The 16,365-nt window shown below is 32.1% G+C and overlaps 1 protein-coding gene across 2 annotated transcripts in view; it reads left to right on the top strand.

Annotated features, from left to right (window-relative positions):
* The first annotated feature begins 299 nt into the window (after positions 1–299).
* LOC113548029 (protein apterous-like) overlaps positions 300–16,365 on the top strand; it is a 54,768-nt gene continuing 38,702 nt past the window's right edge. For both annotated transcript variants that reach the window (XM_026948673.1, XM_026948674.1), the window contains exons 1-2: positions 300–756; positions 12,898–13,111. In XM_026948673.1, the coding sequence (XP_026804474.1) occupies positions 13,064–13,111 (48 nt within the window). In that variant the 5' untranslated portion in view covers positions 300–756; positions 12,898–13,063. The remainder of the gene's footprint in view (positions 757–12,897; positions 13,112–16,365) is intronic.

Raw genomic sequence — 16,365 nt, forward strand, 5'->3', positions numbered from 1 at the left:
CGAGTCACGAGTTCCGGCCATCCGTCTTCCGGCCGGCCGAGACGTACCGGAAACGAACAACGGGGCCGCTGCCGCTGCCGTCGCCCGACCGCCCGTCCGGGAGATTTACCGCGACGCCGGTTGTGGCAGCGACCGCGGTGGAATGGTGTCGGGCCGGGCGGCTGGCCACGCCCACACTACAGCCCATTGGCCGCGTGGTCGTCCCCTAGTCCGCCACCGACGACCGTAGCGCGGCGCGCGCGCCGACCGACTGATCGCGGAGACGGTGTAAAAAAACTACCTCGCCGGTTCAGTCTGTACGCGCGCAAGCCCGTGTGTACGTTCGTCGACGCCGCCGCTAATAAACGTTTCGCGTGCGCCGCTGTGTGTGCTGTGTCCCGCCGCTGCCGCCGATCCTTACGCGAAAAAGAGCATGCGCGCAACCCAGGACGACAATAATAATATTATATAGATCGTGGCCGGAGCAGGACGACGACGCCGAAGACGATTTTTTTCACTTCATCCTTATCATCACTTTCGCTTCGTTTTTTTTTCCGTTGCCCACTGCCGCCACGGCCGTTGATATTATAAATTCAGTGCGTTTTCGGACTTCCGGACCCAAAACCCGCGACATTGCAGTAAACATCCTTCGCCAGAACACCACATAATACTTCCCCGAAGTCGTAATAGTAATCCGCAACATCACGGCCGTCACGCATTTAGCCGCTTTCTATCGCGAGTCCACTGCCAGCGGTTTCCTGTCGACCGCGCCAAACGGTAAGTTATTTATACGCATATTTTATTTTATTTATTTAGTTTTGATTTATAAATGTTTTGTATTATTACGTAACGTGATAGGTACACACCTACTCGTGTTGTTGTGAAAACGTATCGTTGGGGTAACGACGGTTAAATTTACATGTTTCTAAATAACGCCACGCGCACGGGTTTATCCTGCGTCGTCACATTGTCTACGTTAACTGTATTTACATTACTACTATTATTAATTATTATTATTTAGGTAATAATTAATAATAATATTATAATATGAGCGATTTGATAATATATCATTGTAAAAATAGGTTATTGGCGTAGATACTTGCGATTTTTCCTAAACAATCCGTAAATAGTCACGTCACCGCATGAGCGGGTATTGCGCGCGCGATTGTCTGTTGTGTGATATTCCGATATCGCAATTGCAACGACCATAATAATAATATACCTGCGATAGTGAGATATAATAGTAATAATAATAATAATAATAATAATAATAATAATAATATATGATATTGTTATTATTCGATATGCATACGAACCGACAACGACTGCATGTCGCGAAATCGTCAACAGATTGACAATGAACTGGTTTCTTTTTTATAGAGTTTTACAAACACGTTAACAATGACTGCGATATACAGCCTAGTTTTTAAAATACAATATACATATAAAATTGTATTGGGTAAAACATTTCGTCTTAAACGTAATATTTAAACTTATTGTCAGTATATGACACTATATTATATAGTATTATAGTTTAATATAATATCCTCTTTGTATAGTAAATAATAATATCATATTATATTAGTATATTATGAAGATATAGAAGCGTACACATCAGAAGATATTATTATTATTATTGTAAAACAAAACAATTACATATAATTGTTACACTGAAACATAATCATTGCGTAATAATAGAATTTCTGTATAGTTTATTTAAAAATCTATCTACTTCATGAAAAAATCTCTGGATTCAAATAATATCACATATTATAAATTTATAATTAGTAATTTATACTTATTAACGTTTATTATTAATAATATAGATAACCTAAAATTTAAACATCAATTTTATGTTATTCAAAACGTTGGTTAAATGTTCAAAAGATAAATAACTTTAGGTATACATAGATTTAATAGAAAAATATCATTTCTTAATTTATAAATAATAAATATCTGGTAGGTTGGTAAAATATAATAATCGTATGTGGAGCTATGGTGGAAATTTATTTATAAAGTTAAGCGACTAGTTATTGCAAGTGATAAAATATTACTTACTTCTTTTAAAATTTAAGCAAAACCCATTATGTCTATTTTCTACATAATAACTGTACAAATATAGTACATATTATTTACCCTTACATATAGACAAATAATTGATTTTTATCTTACAGTTATAGCTCGACTAATAGGTAGTTGATATCACCTGACCTTAAATTTAGTAGATCAGAAGTATGTATAAACAGTATACATATTTAATAATTAAAATTAAATATGATGATTTGTTACTATCTGCATCATATAGAAACTAATTACAGTAATAATATTAAAATATAAGTACCTAAAAATCTTGACAAATGGTTTTCGTATTTATTAAAAATTAGAAATTAGAAATTTAAATTAAAATTATTATTGTATAGGTATTATCTATATTAATAAATAATGACTTTTTGGCAAACATACTCGTATATTAAAAACAATAACCTATGAATAATTTATTAACTTTTGATGATGATAATAATAATAATAATAATAATAATATTATTATAGTATATATATATATACCTATAGATTCTAAATGAGGTACACTGACGTTTTGTATTTAAAATATTTAACTGGTGCTGGTTTATAAATATAATTTTTACTCTTGGGATCATTTTTCAAAGATTTATAGTGTATATATTTTAGCGAGTTTATTCTGCCAAAAATCTACACATAATTTACAAATTTATGAATTTTATTCTCTTTAGCCAACTCTGTGTTTGATTAATAGATAGATTTATGTCTCATAGCGTGTCTGGTGAAGAAGTCGAACTTTGTTAGATACGCACGGCTGCTGTGCCGGTGCATTATTAGTAATTTTTTTTTATGTGCTTCTTCGTTTAATTTATTTATCATATTTATATATTTATATCATACATCTTAAACACATACGTTCCCATAAAAAACTGCATCCCACTCGATAAAAATCTTCTACTGCACACGTCATACAAATACTTAAGTATATAATTACAATTATTGTAATACACTTATACCTATTATTATACGATGAGTTGTGCGTCGAATTTCTTGTATATTAAAATCGAAACGATACTGTTCTAATAATGTAATAAACAATAATAGTACCCCCTACCATACGCGTCTACCCTACAAATGAGCTGAATGATATATGTACGATAATCTAATTTTATCTGTTAGAAAATAATGAGTTATAAGTTATAACTTAAAAGATCTACAACGACGTATCTCATAATAATATGGCGCTCGCGAGGGGGTGGCAGAATAATTTTTGATCGTTAACACATATCCGTCATTGATCGCACGTTTACGCGTGGTTATCTCCAGTATATAGATAGATCTGTGATCACGTGTCAGCTTGATTTCGACCCACTTCACGCAAGTTTATTTATTTTAATTTTATGGGCACCACACACACATTTTACAATCATACATTATCTTAAAAAAAAAAAAAAACCAGTATAATATATATAATATTAAATGTGTGTATTATGTATACACGATAACGACCAGACGACGACGGCGGCCACGTAAAACCGGATCCAACGAAACGATTTCCATGTTCAAATCGCGCACCACCACACACGATCAATAATAATAATATTATGCGCGTGCGATCACCGCCGCCGTAGTCCGTTCGTGGTGTCTCTGTATGCATATTATTATATTAAATATATTATAATCGTAATAACGATTAACACGATTTAATTAAAAACTTCTATAGCGATGAATCAATTTACTTGATATAGAAAAAAAATTACATGCAACCACAGTTTTTTATTCTGCCGATTATACATTTTTCTATAGTCTGTAAATTTAGGACTGATACTTATAGTAGTTAAGCTTAGGACTGGACGATATGCCACGTACAGGGAATGATATACACATAACTATTATTATGTCAGAATTGGTGAATGGTTGTATATAATGGGTAATATGATAATATTGATTAGATTGATAATATTTGTAGTCGTGAAACAGAAAGAGATTTTTCGAGCGTAATACTATTTTCAACCGTGAAAATATGAAATAATTTATCAAAATGATTTGTTGTATAATAATTTTAGGACCACGTATAATTGAATGTATTAATAAATGGTCGAGCGAATTTGTCCTTGTAGATTTACTAAATCACTAGAAAGGAAATCGGTCCCTTTCTAAATCACTTGGTCCTAAATAGCTCGATTAAAATTCATTTTTCGCAAAATCTATTGAACTATCTAATAAAAAATATCATTTTTAAGTATATAATATTATTATGTTGTGGTCAAATAATATAATATATAAATGTATTGGTAAAGTAATAAATTAATAACAGTTTTCATTTTATATGTATAAATATAATAATTATATAAGTGTAGGCAGGTAGGCGTATTCACTATTTAGGTATAACGCACTTGGCTTAAAACTAGTTAAAACACAAGGCGATTCTTATATGGCCATATAGTTATTTTCTCAGTACCTACTTATATTTGTCTTTTAAAAAATAAGTTTTGTTACTTTATACTTTATATTACCCTTACTCATTATTATAAATATAACATTTTAATTCTTCCTATTTTTAATATAACAATTATAATTTTTAAGTTTTAACTTTTTTAAATCACAAATATTTTTTTGATTTTACATCTTTTAGCAGGATTTTGATGGGTTCATCTATTAATGAGCGCATAAAGTTCACTTTGCGGGACACCCCTGGTATCTGTACAGAGCGCTGTTTTTCAAGGGCTACTTCTAATGTTTGACTATTCTCAGAAATATTGGTACTTATTTTTATAACCGATCGATAATCGTCATTAGATAAAATAAATTTGGATGTTCATGAACGTTCCAAAAATTACTCGTACTTCTTAAGATATTGTTGTCTGGTTCGTGATGAAAGAAGTACCACATATAAGACGATATATAAAACGTGTGGACGACTGCTGCAACATCAGCAGACATATACTATGTATTTTATACTATAGCTAGCCCCTCTACGCGTTCATGTCATAAAAATGTATAAGAGTATATACGAGTATAAATATAAAATGTATATGTATAGAGACGGCACAACGTTCGCAATCGTTTGCGTGTGTATAATAATAATGATAATAATAACAACCACAACGTATATTATATTTATTAAATATATACATCATAAATCGCGATCGAGATTTACGGGAATCGCGCGGGATCATCGACGAGCAGTGGCTTGCCGATTTATAATATGCCTATAATATATTACGTAGAAAAAACCAAGAGAAGCATACGGACGACGACCGCGACGCGCGTGCTCCGCCGGCACAATAAATGGTCACGGGCACCGGAGACCGGATCCGCAACGGTATTTGGATCAAGGATGCGCCGCGCGTGCGCGTGTCCGTCTATAGACATGCAGTCTTGCAATAAATAATACTTTTTTCGTATTCAGAATATATATCTATTCGAATGAGTAGCACTATAATAGTATTTGGAAATATGAAATACATCACTATTAAAAAATATTATAAAACCGTTTTTACATTTTGAATTTGAAATCGTTAATTTTCATTTTTTATATATTAACATTTCCTCCGTCTTACAACCGTACTGACTCGAAAAATTCGTGATCAGCATTTTCGATTTTGTGTAGTAACCTTTAATCTCGTCTTTAGTATAGATTACCTATAAGTTGACCTATTATCACATTTTAAAGGTGAGAACGTTATCTGTGTTTTCACATGAGTATTTACAATTTTAATCCAGAATTTTTAAAATTTAATATTTTACATACTGTTACCACCTTATACTTGCTTAAAAATTAAAATGTCGTAAAAAATCCATCACGTAAGAATAAGATAATATTTTTACATTTAATAGTTTAGGTTAATTAATTCTATTATTAAAGGTTATTACATAAAATTTAATTTGTTGAACATGAATTTGCGCACATTTTTACATTATTTGTCATGCATTTTAAAATACACCGTGTTGAAATATATTAATGGCAATATTTTACTGGGAAAATTGGTCTTAAAATATTATTTTGGTATCATTCTTTATTAAATAATACTTTCTTAAACGAAATAATATTTTATATTCGTTGGTTGTCGAGATGTTTTGGTGTTGCATTATAATAAATGCCTTGATTTTTCTCTACGTTTGGGCGACGACTGACGGGGAAAATAATGCGCGTAGCAACGGCATATGATAACTAATAAGATTATACCTAAGTATAATTCTAAAAAAATAACATCGGTTCAAAGAGCAGCAAAAGTTTAACACGAGCTCGATAACCTATTTATGATAATATTAATATTCGATTGTACTTATTATATATTATAATGTGTAAACGATTTAACGGTGATGTGAAATGTGTTATAAATTATTATGTATAAGTATCTAAACGCTATGCGGCTGATAGCAGTTGATTACAGTGATTACAGACCACTGTACACATATTATCTAAATGTATGATATATTATTATACGTTATCTATAATCATTAAACATAGTTGGGACTTCTACCGGTTGTATAATATTAGTATGGACGTAGAAAAACATCATATTATACAGTACAAATTCGAAATTTTATATCACACAGTTTTGCATAATATTTTAGATTTGAGGATTTTACGACTTATGTACCAAGTTTTGTGCAACACTATGTTATTCGTAATTCGTGAATTAAATAATTGTTGAAAATTTAACTTCAAAAGATTACTTAGGTACTAAAATACTTACAGATTCGGTTTGATCTATATAAAAAAATGTCATTATATTGATAGGTTTTATTTTTAAAATGTAAATGTGGCAATCAGTTTCTAAGGAAAAGAAAATTTTGTAGGAATTCATATTTCATACCCAACTTTTATAATAATACTTTTCATCAAAATATGCTGCAGCAGTAAACTTTATAATATATATTATGTTTTATTAATATTTTTTTTTTTTGTATACCTATATATTCTTATGAAATTAATTTAAAATGAATTTGTTTTAACAAACACATGCTGTGCTTATTTCTACGTTATTTCTAATGCAGCATATAATATTATGATTATATTTTTGGGGCACATTTTAATGTTTTTTTTAGAGTTATGATACCCTGGAAGTTGAAATAATTCTCATTGCGTACATACTACCTACTATCAATATTTAGATACAGCAGAACCCAGAGATTTTATATTATATATTATTTTTATACGCGCGCGTACGGTTTTATTTTTTTTAGTGTTTCGTTGTTTTTTATGAGGAACGAAACCAGTCGTTGACTAAAACGTAAAATAATACATATATGTAGGTAAGCAGTCGTTAAAATATCCTCTCGTGATGCCTACCGGAAAAAAAAACCCGACCTTTATGTCGGAGGACAACAAAATAAAACCGATAAAAACGAGTCGCGTCTTCGTCGTCGCTGTATAATATAGTATATTATTATTATTATTATTATTATATATATATATATATATATACAGTATACATTTGTTGGTATATATACACGCGTGCGTCTGTTGCAGCGGCACACGCTGCAAGGTGTGAACACCTCTAAAACTAGTTATTTGTCGTAGAAAACCCGCGGGAGTAACGTGCAGGTGCATTTCTTGCAGTAAATGTGCCGATAATAATATGACATTTAATAACTATACCTGTAAGCGTTCTCGGAGAACAGATTTTTTTGTACGTACATTCCGGATCTATAATATGTTACATATTTAGGTAAAATCTCCTTTTTAAAACAATGATAACTGTTGTTGCTCGTCTGTGTCTGGCAAAAGCTATATATATATATATTTATTTAGTTGTTTACTAATATCGCATTATGAGAAAAACAGTAAAATTTTCTGATAATATAATATTATATGGTTAACCAAAGATTACATCTCACAGTATAACAATGATAAATGTCAATAACCTTAGATAATATACCTATTATAATAAATATACTGTATTTGATATTTCAAACTAAAGGGTTAATGGCCATGAGGTATAATATTAACCAAAAAAATCTTGTTTTGAATTCTAGTCATTAATAAATTATAAAAAATATTTTTAATTATTTTTTTCATATTATTGATGATAACTATTGACAAATTCAATGATTTTTATGTTATTATTAATACAATAATATAACTAATTCTTTCAACGCAGATATTGTATTATATAGTAGTTTTATAGAGTATAAAAATTGGCTTTCCATCAACAACCTAAAACGCTAAAAAGTTTTGAGATTTGTGCAACATTTTTGTTCGGGCACTCGCATCATATTGTTGTTATTTTAGTTTACCAGTGTAAAAAATAAATAAAATATAATGACACTGAAAAGGTATTTTAGAAAAGCCATTCAGAGCGTGGTTACGGCTAGTTAAACTACACAAACTCGTCAAGTTTGAAAATTGGTTCAGTATTTTTTTTTATTTCCCTAGCCCGTTAATATTTTCCTCATTCACGAGCACACGGAAAGCCGAGTAGGTGTGTGAAATTAACGTTCGGAACTGCGAACGCATAAATAGGTATGTTATTAAAAATATATAAACATGTACTTGGGTATACGATCGCGTTTTTCGTATTATTATTATTATTATTATTATTATTATTATTATACTCGTATTTATGTAACAAGGGTTTCGAATTACCGCTGCAATGGTTTTCGCGTAAATAGAATGTATTTTTTTTTTCATTATACCTTCACAGTAGTTCACACATTACATATTATTGTGTATACGATTTCGCTCAAATTCAATTTAATATTTATTCGCGTTTTTCGCTCTCCCGCATCAGCCGCGCGCATTCTAATAATAATAGTAATAATCATGTGACGCGGCGGCAGAAGAACCGGGCGGAAGAAAAAAAAACCTCTGAACAAACAACATAATTATATACATTATATATATATATAAATAGGTAGGTAGGTAGGTACTAGGTAGATACACATACGGTATAAAAATTAATCGTTCGACACGAGTAGGCTTCTGCCGAACGCGGAAAAAAAACCATATAATATATATTAAATACAGTGTTTATTTCATCGTAAATATAATAGAAAATAGAAGAAATTGAATAATAAATCTAGTAATCGTAAAAAATATAAATTCAAATTGTAAAATGTAATTCATTTTTTTTTTTTATTTGTTTAACACCGGCCATTAATTTTTAAGTCTTGTTTACGCAGTTATATATTTTATAATTTACAATTCATTTTATATTAACATTATAAAATATGTTTAACTCAAATTAAGTTGTATACCTACTCGTTGGTATATTTATCATGTATCATATTAAAATGTCTGGTAGTATACCCATTATATTTTAAGGCATTGCCTTGGTTTACGGTAAACAATTACCTAGTTATAACAATATAACGTATGTATACAATATATAATTGAACTAAAAAAAAGTTATTTATAAAATTAGTTTTTACCAGTTTAATTTCGCTGCATTACCGACATTACCGTCAACCTGTATAGGTTATTGGTACAGCAGCTTTGAAATATATAAATATCGTTTATCTCTATACGACCACAAGATTAAAATCTCAAATTAGTTTCTTTAATTTTACTTTTCGATTTATAAATATATATATACTACATATTTGTGTTAAAAATTGTGTTAGTCACCAAATTTTCTCTAAACATAAAACTGCAAATTGCACTAAAAATGTTTGATATGTAAGGTCGAAATGAATTATAGTTTACTTGGCAATAAATCTAGTAAAACACCACAACAACACGTGAGTGATGAGATTACGAGAATGCATCGAAGTTCAAGCCTATATATATATCTATATTATATATTACCAGTATACTATAATAATGAAATAGGTACACGATCAGTACGTCTCGTCGCTTTTAATTTAATCTAAATTTTCACTGTATTATAACGCGATTCGCTAATGTTATTTCCGCCTTTATTAATAACACATATTCAGAAACAAAATATTAGACATCAATGACATCATAGGTATAATATGTTTATAAAAACTATTATTTACCTTTATTTACACTATATATCTGCAAACGTATGGATCGTATGATTTATATATCTAATCTATATTGTAATTGAGATAAGTATATGTAATATGATGGCGGGGTAGGGGTATTTGTGGTAAATATTTCACTATTCCGCATAATTATTATATTCAAATGTTTAAATGATAGTTTTTTTTCCTAAATATTATACAATCGGCTTAATACTTTAATTTTGTATAATATATGTGTGTTTAGCGATAAAAAATGAATAATTTGCTAAAATAAAATAAATTTAAGTAATTTTACATCAATAAACTGCGCGCCGTTGAAAAAAATCCGAATTACCCACAGGGAAATTTTCGGATTTATAGATCCAGCTCACACCCGGTTCATCATGTTCGATAAAAATAAAAATGGTTTCGTTTTATACGCGTATAATAATAATATAATATACGTCGAGGGCGTGGCGAGTGTTGGATGTATATAATACAAGCTAGCATTATATATTATAAAGTCGACGACACGTCGATAGTATTTTCGCGTCGATTTATTAGCTATCCGACCGTGACAAATCCCCCGATCGCGATCTACAAGCCCGATAAAACTCGTGCACAGCGTGTCCGATGCGATCATTTCGATATGGCAGTCTGACTCGGCAGCGGCGCACCGACGTACAATATAATAACCACGGCGTTTCGGTATTTGCCGCGCATCTTAGCATTTATTTTCGTATATACGTACATAATATGTATACTATACAGGTATGATTATGTGTATTGTGTATACACTTCATTTTATACACCGGCGAACGGCACGCTATGATAGACGACGACCGATTAGACACACGGACAACAGATGTATATAGAGTTTTGTTTTTACGCCCAAGTTTGGTTTACCATTGTCGACGATGATCCAATAAATAGTACCTACAGAAACGAGCTGCAGTCGTCGATAAAAAAAAAAAAAAAAAAAAAATAATATATATTGCGACCAAGAGACAGACGATTTGTATGCATGGTTATAATTATAATGCAAATTGTGTGTTGTACGCGGTTTTTATATTGTAAATATTGTATATATTTATACATTATTTGGTTCGCCATTAGCACGCGTCACCGCTGTGGTCTCAAAATAAAAAAAGAAGAAAATTGACAATATTTTAATTTGGCGGAAATACTAAACATTTGTCGAGACTAATGTACTGCCGTCCTATTAGTATGGGTATTATATTATTATATTTCATACAGACCGTAAATGTAATTTATTGATTTCATTTGTGTCACAGGCTTAAAAATATTATATAATGTGTATATACCTATATCTACGACTTTTAAGAAAATACTCTCTATTATTTAGAATCTGAGTAACGTTGTAATAAATGTGCCCTCTATATATATAAAATCATTATTTACATAATACAAATTATTAATGCGTAATAATATCATCTACTACGCGTTTCACACATCAATTAAAACTCATTTAATTATAATACCGTAGCAAGTAGGAATATTATATAGTTTCGTATTCCTTTGAAGTTGTAGTATTCTAAATTTATTATAATACATAAGTCGTACAATATGTATATGCATAGTCATATATTTTATGCTTACTACTATAATAACTGGATTAGGATTCCTGAACAATCAGATTCGTCAAACTTTCTACAGTACCTATAATAATTTCTAGTACCTAAAGCCATATTATAGTGTGGCGAGTTAATAACATATTATATTGCATAACATATTTCTTTAAATATTGGAATAAAGACCCCATAATAATTTAACTATTGCTGTACAACAACAACAACAACAACAACAAAATAGAAACACTTGAATACATATGGTCAGATTAAAGCTTAAGTGAGATGAGAAATAACTCACGAAAATAAAAATTCAGTCCAAAAATTATTTTTATTATGGGTATAATACCTATATATTTGTCTAATGTTATTAAAAATGTGGTTATTTCAATCGGATCGTCAATGATAATTACTGACTATACTACCGTGGTGCAACGATTACTATACTGAAGTACCAACAGTATACAGTATATAGTGTTGATGCGTATGTCCTAATAATCTAATAATCAAATTCTATAAATTTAAATTAAAAATGTGTAGAATGGCCGAAAATAAATATTTTTATACGAATATATTAAATCATATAAATCATAAACACATCTCGGAATATAATTGTGTAATTGATGATTACTCTATATATATCGACTGTTATATAAAAGATATGCTATCTCGAGATAATCGTCGAAAGTAGCAGTAACGCTTATAATATAATATATGGTATTCTAATGCATTCGTAATAAGCATAATAATATGTTATCGAAACCGAATCGATATATTTTTTACATGATTGCGTCTAAATAGGATCAACAACGAAAAAACGTAATCTTTTTTGTTTTACCGACCGCCGGTATAGAAAACCCGGTTATCGTATATACGCATATCACATATAATAATATTTAATAATAATATATTATATTATATACAATGACCAGTGCTCCGGAAAGAGAGTTGCCTTTAGATTAAAGGTACCTACATGGTCTTAAACCGTTGCCGACGATAACCTCCGAGCGTTTCGCGGTTATCTCTTGGACTGCGCTCTCGCTGCCACCGCACCCGTTGACCTTTTTATCCGGCTCTCCCGCACTATTTCCCGCACCGTCTTGATTAGCCCTCGTTGCAGTACGTATAAGTATATAGTACACAACTTCCAATAAACAACGTACTAAACGTGTTATCTAATAAGCGTTAGCCCGGATATACATTTATTATATAATATTATTACTGTATCATCTTTACTTTACAACGTTATCATTATTATTTATTATTATTTGTATGAAAAGTTGATTTTCGATTTTTCTCTTTTTTACTCGACACGAGTGTGTTACTTACACGTTAAACGCGCCTTATCGTTTTCATCTATCAAACTGTCTAAATCGTGGATTATTTGTTACAGTGTTACAGTAGTCCGAACCATTCCTACTCCAGCAGCAGCAGCAGCAGCAGCAGCAATAGAATCGTTGTCGATGACACCCACGCCTTCGCTACCGAAAGACTTCAACTAGTGACACGCAATCGTTGCACGCGAATCACTTGTACAACGCGTCGCATTGGCAGCCCTGATGGGCGTGTTTGAAGACCTGGCCAATCAGAAACCCGGAATGCATTGGGTGAGTACACGATCATTGGTGGATCTCGCGTAAGTGACACGCGTCAAAGGCTCGTAAACCATATAAATGTTGTAGTCACGCGACGTCAGTGTAGGCGACGGTGCGTGACGTGATCGACTGGATGTGGAAGTCCAAAGTCTTGTAGCTTAGGCCCTGTTCCGCCGATTCAGATATATATCTCGATCACGACCTCTGCTGTTTTTTACCAGCTACACATATAATAGTATAGCTATAGGGTTTTCCCGCATTTGAAAATATTTTGTTTGTGCCCAAACTGTAGAGAGGGGGACTGCGGATAAGGAGGTATGCGGTCGAGTACAACCCAGCATATTATTGTTAGTGTACGTAGCGGGAACGTACACGGACGAACGGTATACGGTATATAAACCACTCGGATCGGCACGAAAATCAACAGTCACAAAAATTAAACAAATACCGGTGCTGCAGAATAGGTCGGAATTCTCGGATTAATCAATACCGACGGGGCTCCAGGTACTTACAACCCGATTATAGATACATAACAATAAATTTTTGTTTGTGGCTGAGAGGGCTGCGTGAACACCACGGGACCACGCACCGATGTATAATTCCGTGAGGCATTATTCGCATTAAAATTGGGAAATGTTATTTCGTATATTGATAGAAATCATCGACGCACGATCATCGATTTCTCGAACGGTTTCGATCGCCGAATCACGGACATCGTCGCAAGTGGTGCAGCGTATACTGTATATAATAAACTGCCCCAGTGCAGTATTTGTGTTTATAGTTATACTTGTATTATATATTAGTATAATATGGTATAACGTAGGTGTCGTGTCGGGTTCGCATATTGTCCGAGTTTACCAATTATTCAAATCCCCACACCGTATTATTATCATTATATTGTGTCGACGACCGCTGCCAAACAATATTATATATGAATGCAACAACATAATAATATAAATGTATATAAGAAACAGCGCGTATTGTGCGCGTGTGGTGAACGAGAGAGAGGTGAAAAAAACAGTTCAATGTTCGCGCTAAACAGACCGAGATAATGCGATTTTGTGGTTCCCGTAATCCTCTTGTTGTTCGAAATTCGAGTGGCCGTGCAGTACACCCTCTGGTAAGGTGGGGGGAGGGGGGTGAAAAAAAATTTGCCAGCCGTATTAAGTATATATCATACCGAATATAGGTCGTTTTTTTTGGTTTTTATTCTAAATCGCTGGAAAAAATTTTATTTTTGTATATATTATTATGTTATGTACATTTACCTTGAGTCAACTCGTGGTTATTCGTGGTAAAAATGATCGAAAAAAAAAAAAAACGTGACTGCAGTATTTAAAACTGGCGTAAAGGAAGATAAGTTTGTGTGATGATTGGAGGGGTGGGTGGTGATCAGAAAGAGTAGAAGTAGAAGTCTGAAGAGTACGTATTCAATAATATTATGCATCTGTTAAAAATGTACGCACCGGGAAAAGCTGCTGGTCATCGTCATCGCGGCCTAGTCGATATTTTAATAATAACGACAACAACATCAACAACAACAACAACAACAGACTTTTCAAACTGCAACAGTGCCGAACGGCTCGGGCGGCGGACAAAAGGCACGACCGAAATAAACGCAATAATAGTAATATAATAATAATAATAATAATAATAATAATAATAATATGAAAAAGAGAAAAGACGCGCGCATTGCGATTCTCACCGCGGCAGCCGTCCAAATTACTATGTATAATATTATGCAGCGCGTGTGTGTATATATATAGTCAGCGCCATGTGTCCGTCGTGCGTGTGTGTGTTATTATTATGTGTACACCGTCGAGAGTTATTAATGATTGGATATCTCTACGCGATATTATGTTGTATAGTAAATATGATGCATATAGTTTGCTGGCCACTAGAGTCGGCGGACGACAATGCAATACGAATAATAATAACGTTATAATACTGTTGGGAGTATGTGAGAGAGTATGTGCGTACTATATAATACAATATAATATGTACCTATATACTATCTCAATAGTAAGTCATTGTGAGCTGCTGCACAACGACTTACGTTAGTAGGTATACATAATAATGATATTATAACATAATCACGTACGGGGCAATTCAACGAGCATGCTCGCCCCAGTCATCCCTATATTGTCTTCAGTATTGTAGTTATTCATAATCTGATTTTTAAAATTATTAAATAATATGTTTTGTGATTATGTTTTAAAATCCTTGAGTAATTTTGTATTACTAAAGAGCGTCCTGCGTAGATGCAAACTTTTGTAATTAAACGATAACTCTCTCTTTTTTACTGTATACTTCAGTGATTAATATAAATTTATCAACATTTATTATTCTTGTAAAACTATTTTTTAGGACTTTTATACTCTTAGTATAAACATTTTAAAACCTACAATATTAATAGTTTAAATTTTAAATTAGGTACATCGATCTATTTTTAAAAATTATGGTTTTTACTTGAAGAATAAAAGATTGTAAGTATCACCAAATACCATTTCTTAAGTAGTACGAAAAATCCCTAGAATTTAAAATGTTTATCTATGAGTATATTTAAAAAATTAAAAAATTAAACTCGAATACATTTATTATTAAACGAAAAATAGGACTGGGCTTGCTTGACAAATTATCATCTTGTATTTAATATTTTTATTACATTATTCAATTAGGATTGCTGATGGAAGCTGCTTATAACGCAATAGGATTTTCGACGTGTACACCATAAAACTTTTTGCATGAGTTCTATACAGTCCATAAAATCCCAGCCCCGCTCGTTTTAATGCGTCATCACAATTTCTTAGGTTTTCACTTCACTATTCACGGATCACTCCACGATTTCTCAAATAAAGAAATGTTAAACCGTCTTTTAAAATAATAATAATCACAGAGTATACGGTGCGGGCGGGTCTATTATTATTATTTTATTAGGTCGGCGATTGCCATGCGCGGGCGGGCGAGAACGAAGGGTTACAGATGACCGCCGTCGTGTATTATTTTATTTTATTTTTTTTGATTTGTCATTTCAACAAGGGCAAACCCTATGAGCGCCTGACATCTGTCCTTACCCTATTTGACCCGGTGGCAGTGGAATAATAATAAAATAAAAAAAAAAAACCAGGGGCATTCGAGCACAATAACCACTCGATAATACACTCGTCGCCGTGACCTTTTATTATTATTGTGTTACGTATTTTATATAATATAACTATATAAACGTATATATAGTGTGCAGTGGTGAATGGGTATTTTTCCCCGAA

The sequence above is a fragment of the Rhopalosiphum maidis genome, chromosome 1 (genome assembly GCF_003676215.2).
Source record: "Rhopalosiphum maidis isolate BTI-1 chromosome 1, ASM367621v3, whole genome shotgun sequence".
In the NCBI taxonomy this organism is placed as follows: Eukaryota; Metazoa; Arthropoda; class Insecta; order Hemiptera; family Aphididae; genus Rhopalosiphum; species Rhopalosiphum maidis.